This window comes from Muscardinus avellanarius (assembly GCF_963383645.1).
Source record: "Muscardinus avellanarius genome assembly, chromosome: 15".
In the NCBI taxonomy this organism is placed as follows: domain Eukaryota; kingdom Metazoa; phylum Chordata; class Mammalia; order Rodentia; family Gliridae; genus Muscardinus; species Muscardinus avellanarius.
The window spans coordinates 8,002,243-8,024,870 of NC_137801.1; the positions used below are offsets into that span (position 1 = coordinate 8,002,243).

Below are 22,628 nucleotides of genomic sequence, written 5' to 3' on the forward strand. Positions count from 1 at the left end.
CGGCAGTATGGCGCTGCTGCCGCGTCCTCGGGCGCGTGTGTCTCCTCTGTGGCCCTGAGCTCTGTTCTCAGTCCGCTTTCTCTCTGGAGCCTGGTGGTTTTTTTGTTTTTCTGGTGATGGTGTTTTCTGGCTATGAAAGGCGCTCTTTTTGTGGTAATGGAGATTGGTTGTTAGCGGGACTCTTAAGCCCCACTTTTCTTGGTCGCCATCTTCCCGGAAGTCTCCGGATTTTTTTTTTTTGAATGTTCAAAAAATTTATTCTTTATATAGTCCTAAGCTGGACATAACCAACATGTCTATCCTAGGATGAATGGACAAACAGTCTGTCATGTTCATGGAATGGGTAATCCATTACTTGATACTAAGAAGGCTGAACTCTTCGTACATAAATTTTATTTATTTATTTATTTATGTATTTATGTATGTATGTATGTATGTATGTATGTATTTATTGCGGGTCTGGGGATGGAACCCAGGGGCATTCTACCTCCGAGCTACACCCCCTGCCCTATTTTTTATTCTTTATTTTGAAACTGGGTCTCACTGAGTTGCAGAGGGCCTCACTAAGTAGCTGAGGCTGTCCGCGAACCACGATCTTCCAGGTCTCAGCCTCCTGAGTGCTGGGATTACAAGCGTGCGCCACCATACCCAGCTTGTGCATAAATTTTAAAAGCTTTATTGCTAACACCAAAGACTTCATAGTGAAACACTGCGTGATCCATGTACTGCCATACATATGACATTGTGAAAAATGTTAGAAGTAGAGAAACAGAAGGAGGTCACTCTCTGCTACCAGAGGTTGTGGGTTTAAAGATAGGTGGCAAAGATCATAAAAAATTGGGGGAGGCCATGATGGTGGTAGTGGTTGTGCCACGGAATTTGTCATATTCTGTATGGCTACAGTGCACCAATAAAAGCATGTAAATAAAGAGATTCAGTGGGATTCCTCCTACTCGGTTGCCTTTGGGGGCTTTAAGATAAGTAGAAGGTGGTAGAGCTATGGCCATACTTTGATTTTTTGTGTAATTAGCTTTGATCGAAGTGTAATGAATTTTGGCTAATTATACAAGGACTAGGTAACCATAGAATTCTGGACTCTCCTTGGAGTGCTCAATCATCTGAGGCATTAAAAAAAAACAGATGTTTGGCTTCATTCCTGTGGGCTCTGAATCAGCCATTCTTCATGTGGCAGAAGCCTCGGGCCCTGGGCTCAGTGTCTTATACACTTGCATGTATGTGTGACAGGTGGGGCAAGTTTCAGATGGGCAGGTGAGGAGGATGAGACGGGGGTTGACACTTGCTTAAGACCACGGTGGAGCCAGGAGAGAAGCAGGTGCCACTCCCCAGACCTGGCGTAACCACTCTATTTGAGAGTAGAGTTCACGCCTTAGCATTTTAAACAACGTCCTCCAACTTTGTGATACTCTGAAGTTTGAGAAACTCTGACATTCGTTTGGGAGGAATTTTACGTCAATATGACTGGTTAGGTACATGATCTTTTTTTTTTTAATTTCTATTGATTTTAGTAGCAACTGCCTGTAAGAGAGTTGATTCACTCAATCCTAAAACCAGCTTCAAATTGTGGGAAAGAACAATTTTCTCAAGGAAAGCTGCATGTTAAAATAATAATAATAATAATAATAATAATAATAATAATAATAAGGCTGACTTCCTTCCCGGTGAAGACGTTGGGGCCAAGCGACCACAAAGCTCTCTGCTGATGGGGCCGCACCACCCTTAAAGAAGGGGCGGCTGTTCGCGCTGGGTCTGCAGAATAGAGGAGTGCAGAGTCAGCACAGTTTTGATCAAGATGCCAGCCGGGGCCATCCAAAGGCCTAGCACATGCACGCCGATATTCCCTGTGAGTGCGGTGTGTGTGGACTGATGCCCTTTTTTGTTTTAGGGAGTAGATTTGTATCATGAAAATAAGAAGTACTTCGGGCTGTCGGAGTTTATTGAATCCACCCTTTCGGGACACAGCCTCCCCTTGCTCCGATACGACAGCTCCTTTGAGGCCATGGTCACTGCATTAGGAAAAAGGTACGTGTCTCTTTTCGAAGTTTTTAGTAGCACTCAGCTTAAGGCGTGACTGGAGGTGTGTGCAGCAGCCAGGTGGGGAGTACCAGGAAGGGAGTGCCTGAGCCTCTTTACCTGGGGGCTCCATCACTCCACCTTAGGGACCCTTAGGTTAATTTCTTCTGTGCTCGAATCATGCTGGGCCAGTTTTGCCTTGGTCATGCTGTTGCTGCAGACAACGTTAGAGATAAGAACGGGCAGAAATATACTGGAATGTTGAGTCTGTATGTTTGCAAATCAGTGCTGGCAGGAAAAGAGGAGGTACGCTAGGTTTAAAGGAAATGGGGTGGTAATTATAATTGGCTTCATTTAAAAAAAATTTCCAGTGTGTATCATCCGTTGAGGGCTTATTCCCTGCCGGATATTGCTTTGGTCTTCACTGCCTCTCTGAGCCAGAGGCTGCTATTACTGCCCTCATTTCGCAAATGAAGACACAGGCTCAGGAGGACTCTGTTACTTTCTCAGGCCAAAGATCTAGCAAGTAACAGGCCTGAGTGAGAGGCCAGAGGCAGTCTGACCTCAGTCAGCCTTTGATCTCTGTCACAAGAGACCTCACTGTACGTGTGGGGAAACTGAGGCTCGGGGCATTCTACCTCTGAGCTACACCCCATTCCTAGTTTTTATTCTTTATTTTGAAACAAGGTCTTACTGATTGCAAAGGGCCTCACTCAGTAGCTGAGGCTGGCCACGAACCGCGATCCTCCCGTCTCAGCCTCCCAGATGCTGGGATGACAAGCGTGCACCACCATGCTCAGCTGTCCCCGCTGTTCTTCTGTGCCCTCCAGCACTAGTTTATACAGTATACAAGGTCACTGAGTACTGAGGCAGGCCTTAGGACAGGAGGCGGGCTGGGAGAAGGAGCAGGCGATGTCACAGGCGTGTGTCAGAGATCCCCATGGAAGGAGAAGTGAGCTGGCTACCCTGGAAGAACCTACAGGCCGGCACAGCCACGATGGACCTAAGGACTCGTTCCAGCCAGAAAACATGTATGACATCACACATAAACTGGACATCAGTGTATGTATTTCTGTTGGGAAACAATGACCTACAGGAACCTGGTTCTCCCGTGGTATCTTGGGGCCCGGTTCTGATACATGGGTCGGAGCTGCTGTGGGGTCACATGGGGTCACACGAGCAGCCACCGCCTTTGTGCAGTAACCTCTGTCTCTGATGCTAAAGCTGGGGTTCTTGGTTTGAGCACAGGTGTTATGATGAGTAATTTATCTGTCAAGTCAAATTATGCTTAGCCATGTTTCTAAGAACTCACTGCCCTTGAAATGAACACAGTGGTGCCGTGTGGATTGTCCCCCAAATCTGGGGATGCGGAAGCTGCGTTTACATATGAGGTGTTGGTGGTTCTCCTGATGCTAGTGGGCACCTGGAGCGAATTACCTACCTTCGCTATACCTGGTGATGATGTTGGATGAGCATTTATCTCGCCAATGCGTCATGTCCAGGCATTCAAAATGTGCTTTGAGGTCTAGACAGGAGGATCAAAGCCAGCCTCAGGAGCTTAATGAGACCCTCAGTGACTCAGAAAAACCCTGTTTAAAAAAATAATAAAGGGCCGGCCGTGGTGGCGCAAGCTTGTAATCCCCGCGCTTGGGAGGTGGAGACAGGAGGATTGAGCAGGTTCGAAGCCAGCCGCACTGGCTTAAGAGACCCTGTTTCCAAATAAAAATATAAAAAAATAGGTCTGGGAGTGTAGCCCGTGGGAGTGTAGCCCGGAGGTAGAAGGGCTTCCAGGAACCCCGGTACCACCAAAAAAAAAAAAAAAAAAAAAAAAAAAAAAAAAATAATAATAATAATACTATAATAAAAATAAAATGGGCTTGGGATATAGCTTGGAGGTAAAATACCTCTGGGTTTAATCCCCAGTACCATAAAAAATAAAAAATTTCAAGGTACAAAGTACTAAGTGCTGGAGAGCACAAAAGAATTGTAATCACAGTATTTGGGAGGCTGAGACAGGAGGATCGCAGTTCGCGGACAGTCTCAGATATTTAGTGAGGCCCTTTGCAGCTCAATGAGACCCCGTTTCAAAATAGAGAATAAAAAATAGGGCTGGGGGTGTTGCTCAGAGGTAGAATACCCCTGGGTTTCATCCCCAGGACTGCAAAAATAAAGTAAAAATAAATAAATAAAGAAAGAATAGCAAGGACAAACCCAGTCTTTTGTTTCCCAATGGAAAGAAACAAAGGAGTTTGTCCTCTGGCTTCTGGGGCACCTTGGGCCTCCCTGAGGACTCCCGCCTGGGCGGCCTGGGTCACGGTCTCCTTGCGTCCCTCGCAGGTTCCCCCGCCTGCACAGCGCCGTGATCAGGACCCTGGTCCTCGTGCAGCACTACGCGGCCGCCATGATGGCCGTGAGCGGCCTTCCGCAGATGAAGAACCACACGTCGGTGGAGACCCTGGAGATCGCGCAGAACCTGCTCAATGCCCCGAAGCAGTGCCCCAGCGGCCACGGGCTCATGGTCCTGCTGCGGGTGCCCTGCTCGTCCCTGGCCGCCGTGGCCTACGAGCGGCTGGCCCACGTGCGGGCGCGGCTGGCCCTGGAGGAGCACTTCGAGATCATCTTGGGCAACCCCGGCTCGGGCATCACCGTGGGCAAGCACTTCGTGAAGCGGCTCAAGGTGGGCCCCGGCAGCCGCCCTCCTCTGCTGCGTCCCCGCCCCAACTTCCACCCTGTGGCACCCCCCTGTGCCAGCCCTCTGGGTTGCGGCAGGCTTTTCTTTCTAAGAGTGAATTTTTCTTCCTCTGTTTACCTAGTGTTTATCACCCAAGCAGCTGAACTCAGGGACTTTTTTTTCCCCCAGCAAGCCGACATCCCAGACACCCAGTTCCATGATCCACCATCTAGCTGCTCCCCCAGGCTGCATGGGGGAGGGGCGGGGTTCACTCCATCCATCTCAGCCCCCGAGGGCCTAGCACAGTGCCAGGCCTGTAGTAGGCCCTCACTATGGCTCCAGTGGCAGTAAACACAAAAGTGTCAGAAGAAGAATATTGGAAGAATAATGGAACCAGGTATAGTGACACGCCTGCAGTGCAGTCTTAGTACTGGGAGGCAGAGACGGGAAGATCACAGGTGCATGGCCAGCCTCAGCAACTCAGTGAGGCCCTCCAATAAATAAAAATAAAATAGGGCTGGGTGTAACTCAGAGGCAGAATGCTCAGTACCACAAAAATAGAAAAAAAGCCGGGCGTGGTGGCGCACGCTTGTCATCCCAGCATTTGGGAGGCCGAGACAGGTTCATGAACAGCCTCAGCTACTTAGGCCCTTTGCAACTCAGTGAGACCTTGTGTCAAAGTAAAGAATAAAAAATAGGGCTGGGGGTGTAGCTCAGAGGTAGAATGCCCCTGGGTTCCACCCCCTATACCGCAAAAAAAAAAAAAAAAAAAAAAAGAAAAGGAAGGAGGAGGAGGAAGAAGAGAAGGAGGAGAGTAAGAGGTGGAAGAAGAGGAGGCGGCGGCCATGGCATAGTGACCTAGATGAATATAGTAAGGGACGCTGGGAATAGTTGAGAGATACCCTTCATCCCAGAGGGCCAACTAGTCAGCAGATGCTTCTGGAGCACCTAGCTCGTGCTTTATGAAGTGTTCGGGAATCAAACACATGTACCTAAGTAAAAATCAAATCAAACCAGTGAACTCACAGTGTGTTTATCTGTAGAAAAAAAAAATCTTCCCTTTCTATCGGGCAGTATGTCGGGGGCTTCTTGGTCAGTGAAGGACGCCAAAGTCCCCCTGGAGCTGGCCAGCGGGGAAGTCGTGCCTCACGGCTTGCTCTCCTTTTAATATCTGCAGACGTGGCAGAAAATTGAGGATGCGGAATGGAGGCCCCAGACGTACCTGGAGTTGGAGGGCCTGCCCTGCATCCTCATCTTCAGTGGGATGGACCCGCACGGGGAATCCTTGCCAAGGTGGGTGCCCGGTCCTGGGGATCTCTGAGGACCAGCTGCCTGGCCTGCAGCTGGGGAGGAGGCCAGGCTGGGCTGCCACTGCCCAAGTCCAGGTAGTGACCCTCAGGACACTTGGGCCTCCTAAGGCCAAGGGGTCCTCATTGCTTCAGACCCCCTTAGCACCCAGCACACATGCTGAATGTGGGTTAGATGCCCTAAATGTCTATTTAACCTTCACGATGGCGCCTACAGATGGCCCACGCTCCTTTCCATCAGAACCTCAGAGAAGTCACGCAGCCTCTTGAGGTTTCCATCACTGGGAGTGTCTAGGGCTGAGGTGCAAGCCGCACTTTTGTGTAACTGGAACACCAGTGCTGCTCAATTACACGCCCTCAGGGCGACACACAGCAGGTGCCCCAGAGGCTCCCTGCAAAACTCACAGTGCTCACAGTAACTCTTCCCTGCACAGGAGCCCTGGGGCTCGTGAGGAAGCAGGTGTGGTCCGAGTCAACACCTTCTGTGCCCTCCCAGGTCCCTGAGGTACTGTGACCTGCGTCTAATAAACTCCTCCTGCCTGGTGAGAACGGCCCTGGAGCAGGAGCTGGGCCTGGCCGCCTACTTTGTGAGCAGTGAGGTTTCCGTGGAGAAAGAGGCCAAGAGCAAGGCCCTGGAGAGTGACGGGGAGAAGCTGAGCAGCACGGACAACGAGGACGAGGAGCTGGGCGCGGAAGGTGAGCCGGCCCGTGGTGCCCGGTGTCCTGATGCGCGCCTTCCCGGACTTCAGGTCTTGAAGGCCGCCCATGCTCATAGGCACGGCCGTCTCCAATCTGCAAAGCCCTGGTGGCATTCAGATTTTGCCCCCCCCCCCTCCTCATTTGGTGGTGCTGGAAGGCAAAACTCCCCGTAGGTCCTTCCAAGCTCTAGAATTCTTAGAGAGTAGGACAAAAAAAGTGCACTTGTTAGGGTTCAGGTTTATATTTTATCCCGATTGTTGGTGGAATAAGATACATTTGTTTATCCCTCTGCATGAATCAACTCAGCTGTCTACTGATCATTACTGAAATGTGTGAGAACAGTCAGTTCAGTTGCAGACTCTTAAAATCTCATGTCATACACATACACGCACATGAATACATGAACGTGGATGTATGGTGCTGGGAACTGAACCCAGGGGCATTTTTACCTTCAAGCAAAATCCTCAGCTCTTTTTATTTTGAAACAGGGGCTCACTAAGTTGCAGAGGCTGGCCTCAAACCTGCAATCCTCCTGTCTCAACTTCCAAGTACTCAGATGACAGGCGTGAGTCACCATGCCCGGATGATGCCGTATTTTTTCACAGGACACACGTGGTACAAGGATTTTGGTCGTACCCAACAGTGTGGCAGGAAAAAATAAGCTAAAAAGTTGGCATTTGTAGAGCTTGGCAGAGGGGAAAGGCGGACGTAGAGTCCCCCTCCTCCTCTGCCTCCTGACTTGTGAGGAGAGTGTATGTAACCCCTCCAGCTTCAGGTTGTCTGAGGGACTGAAGGGCCTGCCCGCCCCGCGTCCCGGTTGCTGTAGTCGTCTTTCAGAACACGATGGCGGCCCTGGTCTTAAATGGCCCACATCCCTTTTGCCGGAGGCATGAGCTCACTCCCTGGCCTGTCCCATCCCACCTCTTTATTTCAGCCATCTGTTCCTCTCAACTCCACTGTCAGTTTAGTCTGGCCAAGAGCGTGGTGTGTGTGTGTGTGTGTGTGTTGTGTGTGTGTGTGTGTGTAGTGGGACAGAAGATGGGTAAAGGGATGGGGAGAGGTCTACAGAATGCACTTCAGAGGCTGTGCACGGCGGGTGTAAGTAAGGGATGGTGATTCCGGTGCATCTTCAGTGTGTTTTGAAGCAGGCTCCGCCTCGGAGAAGAGGAGCCCCGTGAAAAGGGAGCGGTCCTGCTCCCAAGACTCGGCGTCCTCCTCCCGCTCCTCCAAAGCTTCAGGTAAGTCTCCGTGCAGGAACCATCACACACCTGGGATGCTTTTGATTTTAGGAAAAAGGAAGATAGGGCCATTTCTAGTGTCTTCTTTCCAGTCTTAACTGGGGAGTGAAAGGCTCAGTGAAGAACTTGGGATCTGAGACCTTGAAGACCAGGCTGGACTGCAAGGCCCGCGGCTCCTGCTGCCAGGAGATGGTGCTGACCAAGTGTGTCTCCCCCTAGGCTCAGCGCTCTGCAGTGAGACCTCAGCTCAGCCCTCTGGGACCCCGCAAGGAGAGCAGGCCAGATCCCCCCCGCCCTGTGGCCCTGCAGAGGAGGGCAGGGGCTCCGGGGAGAAGCAGTGGCTCCGAGCGGGCCAGGGGCCACCGGCCAGCAGGCTCGCCCCTCAACCTGACTGTAGCTCCTGGACCGGCCAGCGGAGCCTGCAGTTGTCAGTCACCTCGTCCTCCCAGCTGTCCTCCTCCTCGGGCTCAACCTCCGTGTCCACCGTGCCTGCCACCAGCACACGTGTCCCGCAGGCCTCGCGATGCTCCATGGCCAAGGCCTGCCAGCAGCCGCCCATCGTCTTCCTGCCCAAGCTGGTGTACGACGTGGTCATGTCCACCGACAGCAGCGGCCTGCCCAAGGCTGCCTCCCTCCTGCCCTCCCCGTTGGTCATGTGGGCCAGCTCCTTCCGCCCCCTGCTCAGCAAGACCATGACGTCCACGGAGCAGTCCCTCTACTACCGACAGTGGACAGTGCCCCGGCCCAGCCACATGGACTATGGCAACCGGGCGGAAGGCCGCGTGGACAGCTTCCATCCCCGCAGGCTGCTGCTCAGCGGGCCCCCGCAGGTGGGTGCGTGCCGGAGGGCATGCTTGGGCTGACGGGGACCGCTCTTCTGGTCGCCTTGCCCATGCTGGGGTCTTCCGTGATGGCAAGTGAAATTTCTCCAAAATCCTTAAGTTAAAATTAATTTGCAGAATAACACATATGTACAGTTTAATATCAAGTAGAAAAAAAATCTAACAACATATGTGAAAAAGTGCCTAAAAAACCAAAACAAAACCTTTAAGAGGCTAGCTGCTAAATCATTACCTAGAAAGAGGTATGGCGTCTGTAATATCTCACCTTCTTACCCATCTGTATCATTCGACTGTTTAAAATAATCATGTTACTCTCTCTCTCTCTCTCTCTCTCTCTCTCTCTCTCTCTCTCTTTCTTTCTTTCTTTCTTTTTGTAGATCTGGGGATGGAACCCAGGGGCATTTGACCTCCGAACTACACCCCCAGCCCTATTTTTTATTCTTTATTTTGAAAACGGGTCTCGCTGAGTTGCAAAGGGCCTCGCTAAGTAGCTGAGGCTGTCCGCGAACCGCGATCCTCCGGTCTCAGCCTTCCAAATGCTGGGATTAAAAGTGTGCGCCACCACGCCTGGCTCTACTTTTTCTAATTTTAAGAAATAGGAAAATGAAAACATTTCTTAAAAGGGAGCCTCCATTTCTGCACACCCACATACTGCCTCCTACCACCCATCTCACTGAAAGACCACAGATCTTTAGAATTCTTATCTGTTAGGTAAGAGTAATCATTGTCTCTAGTAAAGTTGAACGTAGTTTTATATATCTGTCAGTTGGTACTTCTTTTTCAGTGACTTTTTGTTTGTTTTTCTTGCTTGTTTTCCTTTTAGGCAGTTTGATCTTTTCTTGTTGATTTGTAGGAGCTCTTTATATATGATAAAATTTCATCCTTTGTCTATTATAGGTATTTTACATATTTTCTCTGGAGCTTCTGCCTGGTTGTGTGCCACATTTTTTTTTTAACTTTTAAGATGAGTTATTTTCATTCAACATTAACTAAGTTCTTGTCAGGCATTGGATTCAGTATTCCGAAAGTATATTCCTGGGATAGCTGAATGGGGTGTGGGGAAGGAGTTGGGCTAGCCCGCGGGTAGTTCTTTAATTTATTGTAATCAAAATTAATCACCAGTGCCCTAGCCTAGGCCAAAGGACCAGGGGGCTCTAGGAGGCAGGAAGAAAGAAGATGAAGAGTCATTCTTCCTTCTTCAGGGTAGAAGGAGACAAACGAGGTGTTAATGTTCCTGTCTTGTGCGTTGGATTGTGTTATCTTACTCTGGACATATTGATTGGGACAAGAATTTGCAATTATGCAAGATTTTATAAAGATACTGTGATTTATATGTTTAAACATTTATACTTTTATATGTTTTAATGTCAATTCTGTGTGTGTGTGCATGTGTGTTTACTGGGGATGGAACCCAGAGCCTTTCGACCTCCAAGCTACACCCCTGGCTCTATTTTTTTTAAATTTTATTTTGAAACAGGGTCTCATTAGTTTGATGAGAGTCTCACGACTTGCTGAGGCTGTCCTCGACCCTTTGATCCTCCTGTCTCAGCCTCCCAAGTACCGGGATTACATGCCCTGCTCAGTTCCCTCTTTAAAGTCCCCTGACCAGGGTGGCTGGTTCCAAGGTGGAATTGCCTCTGTGGTAATTTGGAGTGGGCATGTCTCCTGCTCTTGTTGTCTGTCTGTCTTGTCTGTCCACCACCGGGCTATGTCTTTGCATCCCTGGTGCTGTGGTTTTAATGATGCCACCCAGCAGGGAGATGAGTGGCAGGAGGCGGGGCGGACGTTCCAGTGGGGCCTGGCACCCAGGCAGGGTCTCTTGCCTGTGGGCTCTAATTTCAGCATCCTCTGCAGATCGGAAAGACGGGCGCCTACCTGCAGTTCCTCAGCATTTTGTGCAGGATGCTCATTCGGCTGACAGAGGTGGACGTTTACGATGAAGAAGAGATCAATGCCAGTGAGTTATCCATTTGGTGGCACCTGGGCGTGGACCGGGGCTCCCTGACCTTAACCAGCGTCCCGGGTGACTTCACTGCTCTCACCTTCAGGATGGAGCGCTCGGGTTCAGGACTGGACTCACCCTGAGGGTCTCCTTGGAGCGCTTTATCATCCTCTCGAGACACTTTTCCCAATGTCAGAGCAATACCTCAGAGAACTTGATGGGGCTAGAATTCCTGATGCTTAAGTAACTCGTGCTGTCTGAGCTTCTTGTCAAGGGCTTCTGTCTGCTGGATCCTTTACGCAAATTACCACATTTAATCTTCCGTACAGCACCATTTTGCCTGGGGAGATTCAGACAGGCGGAGGCAGGAAAGAAAACTCTTAAAGGCCACTGGCCTGGGAGCAGCGGCAGCAGAGAGGCCAGGGCGCAGACTCTTTTTTTGTGGTACTAGAGATTGAATCCAGGGACATTCGCCCTCTGAGTCACACACCTAGCCCTATTTTATTTTTATTTTGAAACAGGATCTTGCTAAGTTGCGGAGGGCCTCGCTAAGTTGCTAAGGCTGGCTACAAACCTGCGCTCCTCCTGTCTCAGCCTCCCGAGTACTGGGATTACAAGCGTGTGCCAGCACGCCCGGCTATGAAATAGATTCTTGTGATCCTATTTTCCTGATGGATAAGTTGTTCAGGTGCCCAGATGGATGGTGGCAGAGGTGGAATTAAACCACATTTGACTGTGGCCTCTGTCGGGGGTTATCCTGCTTGGACAGCGGAGCACAGATGAACAGTTAAGGCCGAAACGGAAATATAGGAAGTGTGGAGAGACCCTGTTCTCCTCGTTTCCAGAATAGGTGTGTCCTGAGTACTGAGTACGCAGGTCTCTGTGGACACTCCATAGTACTTCCTGTGAAGCCGCCTTCCCATCCTCCTCCCGCCCCTCCTGGTCCCTCAGGACCTTGGCCTGGCAAATCACTCTGCTTGGTTCTGGTCCCATCACTTTCTTGGATACGTCAGTGGTAAAGACAGAGCTTTGAACACATTTTGTCAAACTTCAAAGCTTATTCTCTTAAATACTTCTGTTGCCTCTGTTTTCTCTTATGAAATAGGGCACCTATTAACTATGTAATAAGACTTCTCCTTCCCACTTATGGACATGTATGCTCTGCCCATGTATATGATATAGTGGGATATGTATATGTATTTTTATATACACAAAGATCTATATATTAATATCTCCATATAAAGGGTCCCATCCCCAGTACCACCACCACCACCACCATCACAACAACAACAACATAATATAATAGACAATGTCAATGTGCTGCAAAACTTGAGTTGGGCCAACTGGACCGTTTTACCTTCTAGCCTGTCACAACTGCTGTGCACCGCAGGCTGTGCAGATCATAGTGCAAGAGGATGCAGGCACGTGTAGAAATGCGGCTGGGCCACAAGCACCGCTGGGATCTCAGGGAGCACCAATGGCTCGGGCAGTTTCTGGAGCTGAGTCATATTGCCTGGGGAGATTCAGACAGGCAGAGGCAGGAAAGAAAACTTTTAAAGCCCACTGGCCTGGGAGCAGGGGCAGCAGAGAGGCCGGGGCGCAGAGCACAGGTGTGGCCAGCTGGCTGAGGGCTCTGGGAGGACGTGAAATCCGTGTGAGGGACAGCGCAGACCCGGCCCTGGGAAAGTGCATCCTCAGGACGCAGGTGGATCTGAAAGCGCATTCTTGCCTCATTAGAACCACATCCCAAATGGGTCAGTGTTGGAAGCCTTTGAGATACACTTGGTCCCCAGTAGCCCAGGTCAATAGCAGTTCCACTTCAAGGATCATTCTATGTGCAGTTAAACCATTCCCACCTCCTACTGTGTTGCAAAGCTGCGTCTCTACCAATCTTGAAGGTCTCCGAGAAGAGTCGGACTGGCATTACCTGCAGCTCAGCGACCCCTGGCCGGACCTGGAGCTGTTCCAGAAGATGCCGTTTGACTACATCATTCATGACCCCAAGTACGAGGATGCCAGTCTGATCTGTTCGCACCATCAGAGCATCAAGAGTGAAGGTCGGACTTGGAGACCGGGGCATCTACCTCCGCTCTATACCTCTAGCCCTATTTTTTGTTCTTTGAAACAGGGTCTCACTGAGTTGCAAAGGGCCTCACTAAGTAGCTGAGGCTGCCCTCAAACCGTGATCCTCCTGTCTCAGCCTCCCAAATGTTGGGATTACGAGCATGAGCCACCACACCTGACTCAGTATTTTCAATATTAAATTGGCAATCAATTTCAACTGTCCCATAATGGACCCTTAACTCTGTGTTTGTAAAACACAACTGAGACACGTTATGAACTAAATTATGTTTGGGTTTCTCCGCCTGAAGCTTTGTGGTCTCCTCTCTTGGCTGAGTCACCCCGGGGCTTGGAGCTGTGAGAGGCCATCCCCCTTGACCACTCAGCTGTGCCTGTTGCTCCTTAACGCTGGGGAATTTTGTGCAGACAGAGGGATGTCCCGGAAGCCCGAGGACCTGTACGTGCGGCGTCAGACGGCGCGGATGAGGCTGTCCAAGTACGCAGCGTACAACACGTACCACCACTGTGAGCAGTGCCTTCTGTACATGGGCTTCCACCCCCGCTACCAGGTAGGCAGGGGCTGGGATTCGGTCAGTCCCGCCCCAGCAGTGCCAGCCCTTGGCTGGGACACCTCCCCATGGAAACCCCTGCTTCCTGGTCTGTGTGCATCCTCTGTGCCCTTCCTAGTCTGAGAGGATGGTTGATGCCGTGGAGAAGTGCTGAGTTATTCTGGCATCAGAGGCCACTTTCACCAACTGGAAGTGTCCTTGGGGTCCCACTCGTTGAGTTCTTACTGCGTGCCAGGCCCTGGGGAGGCAGACAGAAATAAACTTTGATCCTGAAGGCTCACAGTTTGGGAGGCAAGACCGCAATATGGTGTGACCTTGTTCTTTGAGTATGTATACACACAATGGAATTTAACTCAGCCATAAAGAAGAACAAAGTTACACCATTTGCAGGAAAAGGCGACTTGAGAATATTATACTGAGTCAGTACACCCAGTCCCAGGGAACCAGCAGACGTATGTCCTCTTTTATAAGTGGGAGTGAGAGAGGTATTAAAATAAGGGCAACAACATCAGATAGACAAGCAGAGACGCCAGGGGAGTGACCGAGGGGGATTACGGAAGGGACGAGATGAATTGGTAAGGAAAGCATAGTAGAAACAATGCTATGAACATATACAAAATTGCCAATTCCAATCTCAAAGACTTGGGGGGTGAGGGGGTGGGAGACCCTGTAGGGAGGGCAACATGAGTTGTGTGCATATATTTTTCTAGCACCCTGCACCCCAATATGACATAAAATTACAGTGTGCCCAATTAAAAAGATTGCAGTGTGGTTGAGGCAGAGGTCACACAGGAAGGGGGGATTGCATTATTGTGCGCCCCTTCATGGCAGGCAGTATGCTTAGGCACTTTGCATACAGCAGTTCTTCCTAACCTTTCTACAGGATAGAAAACATTTGTCTTGGACACACGTAAGGCTCGCAGCCCAGGACTCCGGCCGTCACAGGCTCTGTCTGGTCACCTGGCTGGTCACCAGGGGTTTGTGTCCCACTCACACTTGTGACCCATTCAAGCTGTGCTGGTTAGAAAACCGCCCTGTCCTATTTCGTATTTGATTTGTACTAAAATCTCATCATCTTCACTTTATAAGTGATAATACAAGTTGAACATCCGTCAGCTGAAAAGTCAAAATCCCCAAAGCTCTGACATCTGAAGCTTTTGGTGCACTGCCGCTTTGGATTTCAGAGCATTTGGATTTTAGGTTAGGGAGGTCCGACTGTGGTATAGTGTAAGCAAATATTCCAGAATCTAAAAACACCTAAATCTGAAGCACCTGTGGTCCTTAGCATTTTGGATAAAGTATATATAAACTCTATTCTTCTGGGCTGGAAACAGAAAGAGGACTTATTAGGACAAATAGAATTTGCTGAGGAGCCGGTCAGATGAAAGGAGGGGGACCCCATATAAAAGCGGGTTCCTGGGTCTTTGGGAGCTGAGGAGCCACCTTGCTGGGTGTTGCTGAAGCGCACAGTGCATGGGGCTGGGGAGTCTCAGGGGAGGGGCAGAGACTAGGCCACGGAGGCCTCGGGTGCTGGGGGAGGAATGCCAGCTTTTATACAGACCACCTGAGGCCTGCTATGGGCGTGGCTGCAGCTTTGACTAGTCTCTAAATTGACACATGGAGGTTTGCAGGGGCCTGTGAGGCTGGCTATATATAAACAGATAGATGGTAGTATTTTATATTTAAGCACTTCTTTTCATATCGGACTCAAGGGAGGGGAAGAAGGAGCAGGTTGGAGCTGGCTGGGGCTGGTGGACCCCTGGCCGGGTTGCAGAGGCAAGCAGGGTGGATGATGCCCTTGGCTGAGAACAGAAAGGCTTGAGGCCGGAGCCCTGGCTTGATCTCTCCATTCCTTTTGTGGAAGGAAATGACAGTGGGGGCTTTAATTCTCCCCTGTCTGCTTGGCCTTGAACTTAGCTGCCAGCAGTTTAGCCCCTGTCTCTTTAACACCGATATTTCTTAAATATGCATTTTTACTGTAGATGAAATTAAAAAGCACAAATGAGCATTTTTCAAAGAATCAAAATAATCAGCCATCCCGTTCGTCCCTGGCAAATGCTTCTAACCTTCCCTCTACCCCCGCCACTGGAGATGAAGTTTTTCTTACAAAGAAGAAAAGACAGTGGGAAAATGTTTTCTTGATTTTAAAATGTAAAGAGCTGGAAAGACTCGTGGGAGTGTCTCTCCAGCCCCGGAGCACAGAGCACACACGGGAAGGTCGCCAGTAGGGAGGGCTGCTGGTCAGGGAGGGCCCTTGTGAGGCTGTGGAGCTGGGACAAAGCCTGGCTGGGCGAAGGCTGAGAACAGCAGGTGCACAGGGGTGCGGGGTGTTTGGTACGGAGGGGCAGGAAGAGGAGGCTGAGGGTGAAGCTAGTTAGTCTTGGGGACGGGAATGAGCCCAGGACCCCGAAGGTCATCCTCTGTGTCCATGCTGTGGGGATGGCGGCAGTATCTGCTTCCTAGGATCATTGATCGAGTGTAAAGGAGTCAGGATGGTGCCTGGAGCTCACTGCTACTGAAGTACACAACACACATGGTTATTGTTGTTGTTGTTGTTATTATTATTATTATTATTATTATTATTATTATTGCAGTACTGGGGGTGGAACCCAGAGGCATTCTACCTCCAGGCTACACCCCCAGCCTATTTTTATTTCCTTCCTTCCTTCCTTTCTTCCTATGGAACCCTTCTACATCCAGACTACACTCCCAGACCTATTTTATATTTTTATTTGGAAACAGGGTCTCTTAAGCCAGCGCGGCTGGCTTCGAACCTGCACAATCCTCCTGTCTCAGCCTCCCAAATGCTGGGATTACAAGCGTGCGCCACCACGCCCGGCTTATTCTTTATTTTGAAACAAGGTCTCACTGAGTTGCAGAGGGCCTCACTAAGCAGGAGCCGAGGCTGTCTTCGAACCGCAGTCCTCCTGTCTCAGCCTCCCAATTGCTGGGATTACAAGCATGTGCCACCACGCTTGGCTCACATATTAATATCATCTTATTTATATTCTTTTGATACCTACAATAGAAGATATACTTTTATGTAAATGAGACCTACAGTGGGTGATTTAGTTGGCATTCTAGAATGGGGCTGGGGGTCAAATCCGTTGTCCAGCGGGGCTTGGTGCTGTAGGTGGCAGAGCCGGGGAAGGTTGACCAGGCTGCAGGGCGGGCAGGCTCAGCGTGCATGCCCGTGGCCCCCGGGGCTTGCCCAGTGGCTGGACCTGGGTGTCCCAGCTTCATGCCATCCCACCCCGCGGGTTGCTCCCACCATGGGGCCGAGGTGGTGTGGCCCTATGTTGCCATGCCAGGCTGGGCCCGGGCTCTTCTGGGGAGCGAGCCGGACTCTGATGACAAGCTCTGTCCTTTCCCCGCGCACCCCAGCTCTATGAGTCCACCCTGCACGCCTTCGCCTTCTCTTACTCCATGCTAGGAGAGGAGATTCAGCTGCACTTCATCATCCCCAAGTCCAAGGAGCACCACTTCGTCTTCAGCCAACCCGGAGGCCAGCTGGAGAGCATGCGCCTGCCCCTCGTCACGGACAAGGTACCGCTCGCGGCTCCCCGCGCTCACTAAGCTCCAAGCTGGGGACCTGGACAGGCTGACGGGTCCAGGCCACCTGGAACAGAGTGCAGGGACAACATGGTGGTTGACCTTGGAGGAAGCTGGTGTAGCCAGTGTTACCAGGACTCAAGTCTGAGCCCTGCTCAACCACTCACTAGTTGTGTTATTTGAACTTACTATCTCAGTTCCTGTTTTTTTCCTCGCCTATGAAGCTAGATAATAATTCTTGCAAAAGCATGTGAGAGTCATTGTGTGTGTGTTACTGGAGATTGAATCCAGGGGCATTCTACCTCTGAGCAAGACTCCCAGCCCTATTTTTATTTTTTTAGTTTGAAATACCGTTTCACTAAGTTGCAGAGGGGTTCGCTGTGTTGCTGAGGCTGTCCACAAACCTGTGATCCTCCTGTCCCAGCCTCCCAAGTACTGGGATTACAAGTATCTACCTCTATGCCCGATTGTGAGTTATTTTTTATAAGAGTGTAAGGCGTCATCGTAGGACCTGGATGCTGACAGGTGCTGATGAGCTGTCCATCCCTCCCTCTCAAAGCTTTCTTTAGCGCTCTGTTAGGGGATTTTCAAACAGGCTGAGGCAGAAAGCATTGGAGAATGAGTTTCTCAGGGCCTCTTGCCCAGGTCCCACAGGATTAACTCCCAGTGGGCCCTGTCCTTCTGTCTTCTTTCCTCCTGTCCCTGTGTCAGGGAAGTCCATCCCTGGCCACATAGCATTTTGCCCCTAAGGGTTTCAGGACATGTCTCCACAACACATATGTCCCCTTTATCTTATGAAGAGATCATCCTTCATGATCCCTTGTCCTGGGACCACCATTTTCCTCCAGAGACCCTCTTGTAGGATTCCTGGCTTGACAGGTCCAGCCGGGCAGCATCGGAGTTGACTGGTGGTTCTTTAGCTGGCCGTGTCAACATGCTGCCTGTGGGGGATGCTTCTGCTCTTGCTGACAGTGACAGGTGTCTGAGGCCTCGCAAGCCCAGCAGTATATCAATGCACACATTTGCACCAAAGAGGCCTTTGTCACGAGGCGCCCCACACCCAGGGGCGGGGAGTTTCAGGAGTGTTCCTGGGAATGCGACACAGAGTAGCCTTTACCCGTGACTGCAGTCGCTTCCTAGCTGCAGTCAGAGAGGGCCATGAGTCGTGCGCACAGCTTTGTAGTGGGTGTTTCAGAGGAAGCAGAAGCCCTAGCTCAGCCCAAAGACATCAATTAAGGAAAGAGTTAAAGAAAACATAGAAGACATCACCACCTAAGTGTATCTAAGTAGCTCAGCCACGATTGCAGAACGTTCATAGCATGTAGAGGGTTGAACTGTGGACACACGGGGATAACATGCGCTTCGAGAACCGCATTAGATTTTAGTTTGAGAGGAAATAGATTTGGTTTGTTGATGTGTGCGGGTTAGTTCCCAGACTAGCCCGTATTCGGCTTCTGATTCTGGGGCCCAATAGTTGGCAAGGCTCAGCTGGATGGTTACTGTGTCTTGGTCCTGCTCACTCCTGGGTCTGGGTTAGCTCATGGACCGCGCTCTGGTGCCTCAGTGGAATGCACGTCTCGGCTCCAGGGGCCTCCCTTTCCCCGCCGGCTAGCCCCGCTCATTCCAGGGCAAGTTCTGAGACAGACTGCAAGGGGTGAGGCTAGGCTCACAACCGGCACAGCCTCACCCTGCCCGCATTTTACGGGTAAAATCAAGTCTCGAGTCTCCCTGGGATTCAAGGCCCATAGAAGTAGACTCCATCTTTCCGTAGAAGACATTGCGAAGTTGCACTTCAAAGGAAGGGGAAGAACGGTGTCGAGTTGACAAGCTCTCTGCCTCATTATACCTGTGCTCTGCAGAGTCAAGAATATATAAAAAGTCCTACGTTCACTCCAACGACTGGCCGCCACGAGCACGGGCTCTTCAATCTGTACCACGCGATGGACGGCGCCAGCCACCTGCACGTGCTGGTGGTCAAGGAGTACGAGATGGCCATTTATAAGAAGTACTGGCCCAACCACATCATGCTGGTGCTCCCGAGCATCTTCAACAGCGCCGGGGTCGGTATGTGTTTAACATACGCCGCTTGGCGAATTCACACGGATGAGACTCCAGAGGGTATTCTAGACATGGGAGGGTTAAATAGTTTACGTCAAGCTTTTTGCTTTGGGAAGTTTAAAGCCATTTTGATTTGTTGGACTATGAATCTCCTCCCCCTCTCCCCCCAGTACTGGGTCTGAAACCCAATGGGCATTCTACCTCTGAGCTACACCCCCAGCCCTATTTTTTTTCTTTCTTTCTTTCTTACAGTGGGGATGAAACCCAGGAGCATTCTACCTCTGAGCTATACTCCCAGCCTTATTTTTTTTTAATTCTTTATTTTGAAAGAGGATCTCAATGAATCGCAAAGGACCTCACTAAGTAGCTGAGGCTGGCTGCGAACCATGATCCTCTGTCTCAGCCTCCCAAATGCTGGGATTGATTACAAGCATGCACCATCACGCTTGGCTGAATCCTTTTTTTTTTTTTTTAAATATTTGGTTATTGATTTAACTCATTCTCTCCTTTGTTCAGGAAGAAGGACAAGTATATTTATATGTAAACTTAAGAATGATGTTTCCTTGCCAGGAGAAGAGGGAGGTGTGGGTGCCTGAAGCCGGCTCTTTTTGGTTGGGGGTTTGTTCTGGGTGGACCTGCGTTGAGGATAGACCTGAGTTGGGAGCGTTTTACCCTTTCAGGCGCTGCCCATTTTTTGATCAAGGAACTGTCCTATCATAACCTGGAGCTGGAGCGGAACCGGCAGGAGGAGCTTGGGATCAAGCCACAGGACATCTGGCCTTTCATCGTGATCTCGGATGACTCCTGCGTGATGTGGAATGCGGTGGACGTGGACTGCAGCGGGGAGCGGGGCAGGTGGGGTGGCCTGTGGGCAGTGCCCCTTCTGCCCATAGACATGCATGCACGCGTGCACGCACTCATGCAAGGAAGCAAGAGCGTGAGTGCTTCTGGCGAGATGAGAGTTCTCTCTCCCCTTGAGAAACACAAAGGCCTCCTCAGAACGCCAGAGCCCTGATTTTTGCAGAAGTAACCCCACATCCCAAAACCAGCTTTCTCCTAATTTTAAAAATTGCTATTGGGGTATAATGCCTACAGAAATCACACACTATCCATTGGCTGTAATGCATATGTATATATGCAAAGAGGCAGGTACAGTGCATATCCCTGACCAGCACCCAGAGCTCTGTTCTCTCCCCTCTCCCCTGCCCCTCTCACTAGCCTAACCTCTAAGTCCTGCCTCTATTTGAATTTGCACGGTGCCTTTAAGCAAACCATGAAATCTTTTTGGGTTCTAATTCCTCATCTTTGTTTCTGAGGGTCAACCAAATTATGGGCTACAGATGTGTTTAGCACTGCCAGGCCTGGTGGCGGCACACCTGTAATCCCAGTACCTGGGAGGCTGAGACAGGAGGATTGCAGGTTCCAGGCCAGCCTCAGCAACTTAGTGAGACCCTTAGCAACTTAGCAAGAGTTGGTTTCAAGATTAAAAAAAAAAAGTAAAAGGGCTGAGGGTGTACCTCGGAGGCAGAATGCCCCTGGTTTCAGTCCCTAATACCTCCCCCCAAAAAACCAACAAAACCCCTCATATTTAGCACATAGAGTAGGCATATTTTGCACGCAAGAAATTATACTACGTGTGAAGTTGCAGGGGGCCTGGCATCCCTTGGGGTCGTGCTGAGGCCTGTGCATCCAGCTAGGTCCAGCACGCACGGGCGGTGTGGCTGGAGCGGGTCCCCGGCCCTGACCGGCCCGCGCAGAGGCCCTTGCCGCATGTCAGCCCGGGTACCTCCCCTTGTCCTCGGCAGGGAGTTCTCCTGGTCCGAGAGGAACGTCTCTCTGAAACACATCATGCAGCACATCGAGGCCTCCCCCGACATCACGCACTACGCCCTGATCGGCATGAGGAAGTGGGCCAGCAAGACGCGGGCCGGCCAGGTGCGGGAGCCCTTCTCCCGCTGCCACGTGCACGACTTCATCATCCTGAACGTGGACCTGACCCAGAACGTGCAGTACAACCAGAACCGGTGAGTGCCGCCCCGGGGGGAGCCTGGGCCGGCGCCTCCTACGATTGGGGTCGCCGGGCCCAGCGTCCACCCGCCTAGATACCCACGCTGATTAGCGTTGTCTCTGCCTACGATCATTCAATATCACAGTTCTCAGAACACTTTATTTAATGAGTTACATTATGCTGTGTCTTTCTCTTCTTCTGGTTCCCTCTCAGATTAAGAAAGTTTTTTTTTTTGAGTATTAAAATTATAAAGCTAAAATTAATAATGCTCCTAACCGGTCGTGGTGGCGCACGCTTGTAATCCCCGTGCTTGGGAGGTGGAGGCAGGAGGATTGCACAGGTTTGAAGCCAGCCCCGCTGGCTTTAGAGACCCTGTTTCCAAATAAAAATATAAAAATAGGTCTGGGAGTGTAGCCTGGAGGTAGAAGGGTTTCCAGGAACCCCAGTACCACCAAATAATAATAATAATGCTCCTAAATTGTAATTATTAATGCTCTTAAATTATAAAGCCATTTCCATGCCCCCCCCACATATTTCTAGCCACAGAAGTGCTCATATCTGGAGAACAATTCACACTAACGTGTTTATTGAGTGTCTCTGCGTGCCAGGCAGTAGGCTCATGCCCAAGAAGAGATGGCCCGCCCACAAGTGTCGATTTTGGAGCCAGACAGACCAACCTGGCTTCTGCCACTTAGTAGGTTTGCAGTAGGCAGACGACTTCTCTCAGAGCCAGTTTCCCTCAGCTAAAAAATAAATATATACATAATAAAAAAAAGTAGCTAATATTCTTACCCTGGGAGGTGTGTGGTTGTTTTCAAAGATGGACTGGAGCCTGGCATGGTGGTGCACAGTTGTCATCCCAGCATTTGGGAGGCTGAGATAGGATTGCAGTTTGTGGACAGCCTTAGCTACTTAGTGAGGCCCTCCACAACTCAGTGAGACCCTGTTTCAAAATAAAGAATAAAAAATAGGGCAGGGGGTGTAGCTCGGAGGTAGAATGCCCCTGGGTTCCATCCCCAGACCCACAAAATAAATAAATAAATAAATAAATAAATAAATAAATAAATAAAAAGATGGAGTGGAATCGCATGATGTTACAGGCAGGGTGCCTGGTACTCACTGCGTGGTCATCCAGGGACAGTCCTGACACGGGGAGACCTGGGTGCACACTGCCTCTCTTGGAACAGAGCGGCTATTGTGTGCCTCACATCCCCCCTAGAAGCAGGAAGTAGCCCCCACCCCCCGCACCTCTGTAGCCCCCAGGATGGGGCTGCTCTGCATGCGCCGAGAGCAGGCGAGCACGGTCACACCCCCTCCTCCTCTGGCCCCGAGCAGGTTTACGTGTGACGACGTGGACTTCAACCTGCGGGTGCACAGCGCCGGCCTCCTGCTCTGCAGATTCAACCGCTTCAGCGTGATGAAGAAGCAGATTGCAGTGGGCGGGCACAGGTCCTTCCACATCACATCCAAGGTGAGCGCGTCGCCACGCCGGCCGGGCTGCCGCCCTGTGACACGGTGTGACAGCTGAGGGTGGGCACCACTGGGGCCACATTTTTCCTTTCCAGGGAGTGACAGGGTGCTGCAAGCCCAGGCTCTCTGATTTAACCTTATCCTGCAAGCTGCTGTTTGGTGCAAGACCTCTGCTACGCT

The 22,628-nt window shown here is 50.6% G+C and overlaps 1 protein-coding gene across 4 annotated transcripts in view; it reads left to right on the top strand.

Moving 5' to 3' along the window:
• Positions 1–22,628, top strand: part of GREB1 (growth regulating estrogen receptor binding 1) — a gene marked incomplete at both ends in the record, with an annotated part of 58,148 nt that overhangs the window by 31,228 nt on the left and 4,292 nt on the right. For 2 of the 4 annotated variants that reach the window (XM_080711214.1, XM_080711212.1), the window contains 14 exons: positions 1,904–2,040; positions 4,369–4,708; positions 5,880–5,995; positions 6,506–6,705; positions 7,842–7,946; positions 8,166–8,776; positions 10,643–10,745; positions 12,629–12,787; positions 13,218–13,360; positions 16,745–16,906; positions 18,772–18,976; positions 19,651–19,825; positions 20,776–20,994; positions 22,314–22,449. In XM_080711214.1, the coding sequence (XP_080567340.1) occupies positions 1,904–2,040; positions 4,369–4,708; positions 5,880–5,995; positions 6,506–6,705; positions 7,842–7,946; positions 8,166–8,776; positions 10,643–10,745; positions 12,629–12,787; positions 13,218–13,360; positions 16,745–16,906; positions 18,772–18,976; positions 19,651–19,825; positions 20,776–20,994; positions 22,314–22,449 (2,811 nt within the window). Of the gene's footprint in view, positions 1–1,903; positions 2,041–4,368; positions 4,709–5,879; positions 5,996–6,505; positions 6,706–7,841; positions 7,947–8,132; positions 8,777–10,642; positions 10,746–12,628; positions 12,788–13,217; positions 13,361–16,744; positions 16,907–18,771; positions 18,977–19,650; positions 19,826–20,775; positions 20,995–22,313; positions 22,450–22,628 lie in introns of all 4 variants that reach the window. The other 2 variants (XM_080711211.1, XM_080711213.1) reach the window with 2 other exon arrangements.